We start from the raw sequence: 4,783 nt of genomic DNA, 5'->3' as shown, positions 1-4,783 counted from the left end.
AAATCATGACAGAAATAATATTTTAGTACAATATTGATGTTTAAAAAGGAATTGTAGGGGACCAGTCAAGGGCCCATTAAGTGGGGACATTTTTAATGGCTACTACTGTACTTCCAGTTCATATTCATCTTTTCTTACGTAAACAGCATGTTGTGTTGTGTTGTGCTTGCATGTGGCTTTGATTTCCTAAACCATTCAGATGGAAGTCTGATAGCAATTGCATGTAAGTAAGATTAAGAAATGTACCAAAAAGATCACCTTTTACAAAATACAGTATAAGGAATTGAAATGAGCCTTGTTTGAACACATGCTGTAATTCATTGAGAATGATTGTAGATTTTACAGTTTCTTATGAGAACTTAATATTGCTTTGTCCATCATGTTAATAAAGAATGATTTGTCTCTTTACCACTGTAGGATATGGGGAAATCTATCCAGTTACCTTGCTGGGTAAAATCCTGTGCATCATATATGCTATGTTTGGCATCCCTCTCTTGCTTCTGGTCATTCTCGATATGGGGGACTTTCTGGCTTTGGTGATGAGTAAAGGCTACGCAAAAATCTACACCCTCTGCAAGTCCCTTCGCTCCCGCAACTGGACACCATGGAAAACTCCCAGGAGAGGGCGGCGGTCAGACCGCTGGATTCTGGACGACGGCACCTCTGTTCTCCACAGTAATGTTATGATAGGTCAACCTCTAGATATCCAGCAGGTTCTGAACACTCAAGCAGATGTGCGACACAAGTCTATCCGTCTCCAAAAAAATAGCGAAATCTTTGAAAAGATCCTGAAGAGGGACAATTTATTTAGAAGTGATCCACTGCACAAGTCCCTTTCCTGCCCTGAACTAGACCAGCTGCCACCACCTCCCAGAGGATTTCAAATATGGGATTTCACAGGGTTAGGGGAGGTAATGGAGGAGTTTGATGTTCCGTTCATACTGATCCTTTTCATTGTTTTTGCGTACATTTGCTTTGGGGGTTTGGTTTTGCCAATGTGGGAAACTGAAATAAAAGGTTTTGACCCCTTCTACCTTTGCTTTATCACAGTCACCACCATTGGGTTTGGGGATATCATACCTAAACACCCCAAATACTTCTTGCTTGTCTCACTTTTCATTCTTGGTGGCATGGCCATTATGACTATGGCCTTTAAGCTGGGCCAGATTAGAATTGTTTCCTGTTATCGCAACTTCGCCCAGTTGATTAGCCGTTTAAATACTGAAGCTCCAAAAAAAGTTTGTGTTTCTTAGTTTTTAATCTCTTAATGTATTCTACCTTTTTTTAGACATAAAATTAAGGGGAAATGTGCACGTGCCTTTCACTTTACTCTGATATCAAAAACATTTGTATTTATGCATTTAGATAGTGTGAGTATTACATGCATAACTGATCCGAAAAAAAATTACTGCACAGTATCCAGAATAATATGTTTACACAGTTTTCCAACTACATGGAACTGGTTGTGAATTATTTGCTTTTTGGTGATTGTATTTGTTATGTGAAATTATATATACCAGGTACCATATATATATACCATATATATAAGTATACCATGCTCAACATCAATCTGAAACAGACTTTTTCTTGGGCTAGACCTTTGTTTTGTTGTTCCTCAGAGTCTTAAATGTGGTGAATGCTGGATTCTACTTTAATTCACTTCTATGAAAGAGTAATAGTTGGGAGAAGAAAATGAACATTCCTTCATGTAGGGACAGTTAAATAACCAAGGACTTTACAGTTCTTAAGACCTTACATTCTGGATCTTTTGTTTCTGTTTAAGTTTAGATTTTTTGGGTTCCTAGGTTTGCTTTGTTTTTTTTCTGTGTTGCGGTATAGATTTAGATAATTATTGTATTCTTAGTTTTGCCCTTCCTGGTTAGTTCTTTTTTCAACATTGTTGGTATTATTTACACTGGGTAGCAGTATTGCCTTACAGCAAGAAGGTTCTTGGTCCGTTTCCCGGCCCGGGGTCTTTTGCATGTTCTCCTTGTGCATGCGTGGGCGTCCTCCCACAGTCCTAAAATGAGACTGTTAATTGGCGTGTCCAAATTGTCCTTATCTGTGAATGTGTTTGCATGGTTGTATGTATTTGTGTGTCTCTGTGTTGCCCTGCGACAGACTGGCAACCTGACCAAGGTGTACCCCGCCTCTCGCCCATAGACTGCTGGAGATAGGCACCAGCCCCACTCCAATCCTGACATGGAGCAAGCGGGAGAAAATGGAAATGGATGTTTATCCCTGGTTATTATTTGCTGCCCCCTGTGTCATTTTCTTTCCCCTTAGCTCCTTGTAGTTACTTCTGTCCACACCTGCTCCTTATTAGCTAATCCGTCCTTCCATTGTTTGTGTCTCCCATATTTACCCCTCGGTTTAGTTACACATTGCTGATCCCTCATCATTTTTTCGGTTTATTCCTACCTAGTGTCTCCTAGGTTTTTGGTTGAGTTTCTTGTCAATTGGTTCTGGACTATGGATTCTGTATTTTTACCTCAATAAATTTTGCAAGCAATCATCCCTGTGTGTTCTACTTTGCATTTGAGTCCACAACAACATTCACCAACCTTGAGAACAGTGAGACTAGCCACTAGCAGCTGTATTCTATAGGGATATAACTTTATTTTATATAACTTTATTTTATTTTTATGGTTATTTTTAATGTAGCATTTCGCAGTAACTTGGCAGTGTTGAGACATAAACCATGATAAAGTTTTGGACATTGAGGAACAATGGCCATGTTTCTTCTTAACATGTTCACTGGAGAAGAGGATGCCATTTTCCTCGCAAACGGTTTTGAGACCTCTCTGCTCTGCTCTGCAACCAGTGGCGCCTGCAGAAATGTTTAATAGGGGGGGCCAGATGGGGCCACTAAAAATCTTGGGGTGGCACACTGAAACTGTAAAGCCGGGCGTAACACTGTACGATTTTTGGGGCGATTTTCCAGTCGTGCTAGAATCTTCGATCGGGCTGACTTTCAGCCTGATCGTGCATCGTGTAGTGGACAGGGGGTTACGAGGGGGGATCCGCCTCTCACGACCACCTCCCGATCAGTAATCGTGAGGTTTGGGAGAGAATCGAACATGTTTGATTTACTCCCGACCGTCACGGGCAAATTGCTCAGTGCGCAAACAAGGATTCTTCTGTAAACACAGCAGCATGGCGGGGATGCAATGAGTGAAATGTAGTTCTTTCTGTAAAATTGACAGACCGTAGTAGCCACGTTTGCTCAGCCATGTCTTTCTCCAAATACGTTGTCGCCTTTTCTTTCAGGGCTTTTAGCACAAAATTGCACAATTTGCCAAGCCAGTGCGTTACACTATAGTGAGCTTCATATTACCCTTAAGATTTGTTTGGCTTCTGGATAAACGAGTGAGAGCAGCTCCATCTCACTGCAGAGCGGAGTCCCACGTGCTTTTTATTGGTGCAGTGTGAGCAGGTGAAATGCATCAGAGCGTCGGGCCGAACATAAATCATGAGCTGTGAGCTAAACCCTGCGGTTTAGTCTTACAGTGTGAGCAGTAGCTGCGTGCAACGACTGAAAATCGCACAGTGTACGCCTGGCTTAAGCCATGCTTTCAAAGTTTAAATATACTATTATGGTAAACCTGCCTGAAGAAATCATAAAGGCTTAAATAAACACCTACGCATATCTTGGTTTATTGTGTGATTTTTAATGTTATATCGCTGGCTGTGCATAATGGCATGAAATGCTAAACTGATGGTGCTACAGTTTACACTGGTAAGTGGAGTGGCCAGGGCATTGCAAAGGGTGGTTGTGGTCACCCCTGACCACCCCCTGGTGGTGTCACTGTCTGTCACCCCCTCTAAGCTGAACTTGTTCCACAGGACACCTCCAACAGATGTGTCTGCCCCCCCCCCCATGGAGCCGAGAACAGTAAAACCCACCACAGCACACAGGATTTGTTTCTCTTTCCATGAAGCTGCCTGCAGGTTCACATTAGAAGAAGAAACCAATATGGAGACCCAGGCTCAAGGTCCATATCTCTAGAATGAACAAGACTAAGTTTTGATGGTTGACATTCCATAACCAAACTGCTGAAAAACAGGCCGTTTCCAACACATTTCTTTGAGTTTCAGAACTTAAAGAACTGGACTGGGGTGATGTCTCCTATGGAAGCCTTTCCCTTGCTGTGAGCCTTCCCTGCTAAGCTTAAGTACTGGAGGAAATTCAACTTTCCAAATGCAGCAGAGATATAAGGTCTGCCACAGTTAGGGACCAACTCTAGTTAAACAATATGTCTTTTGATGAGGTTTTTATCAAAATAATTCTATTCACCAAAAGTCACCTCAAGGCAATTTACAGAGAGAAGTCAGGCACAACATTCAGTCAGATCAGTTTGTAACAATCTAGAAAGGAATAACTATAAATGGAATTCAATGACAAAATACATGAAACCAACAAAAGCCACTAACCTTTTCAGAGTCCTCCCTTCAGCGGGGCCTGGCTACTTTTCACAACACAGCTCATTTTAGGGCACTTTTTAGAGACAATTCAACCAGATCATATAGTCAGATTGGTTCAAAGTTTTCTATCAAGAAAAAGCAGCTGATTTCATCGACTCATTGACTCCTCAGCGATCCTTCACACAAAGCATGCTTGTAGTGACAGTGGAGAGGAAAAACTCCCTTTGCACAGGATGAAACCTCCAGCAGAACCAGACTAAGGGTGAGCGTCTAGTGTGGGCGGCCGACTGGGGTTCAAGGAGACAGAAGCAGACATAGAAAAAGAAGCAGAGATACAAAAAGCAACTGTAAAAGGCGG

General features: G+C 41.9%; 1 protein-coding gene across 1 annotated transcript in view; it reads left to right on the top strand.

Moving 5' to 3' along the window:
* The window catches only part of kcnk18 (potassium channel, two pore domain subfamily K, member 18), a 15,524-nt gene extending 12,929 nt beyond the window's left edge, over positions 1-2,595 (top strand). The window contains exon 3 of the mRNA XM_015391062.1: positions 418-2,595. Coding sequence (XP_015246548.1) covers positions 418-1,253 — 836 coding nt within the window. The 3' untranslated portion in view covers positions 1,254-2,595. The remainder of the gene's footprint in view (positions 1-417) is intronic.
* Positions 2,596-4,783: the final 2,188 nt, after the last annotated feature.

This window comes from Cyprinodon variegatus, unplaced genomic scaffold (assembly GCF_000732505.1).
Source record: "Cyprinodon variegatus isolate N-32 unplaced genomic scaffold, C_variegatus-1.0 Scaffold523, whole genome shotgun sequence".
In the NCBI taxonomy this organism is placed as follows: domain Eukaryota; kingdom Metazoa; phylum Chordata; class Actinopteri; order Cyprinodontiformes; family Cyprinodontidae; genus Cyprinodon; species Cyprinodon variegatus.
The sequence above is the reverse complement of the archived record's forward strand: the minus strand, read 5'-3'. Positions and strand labels throughout refer to the sequence as shown.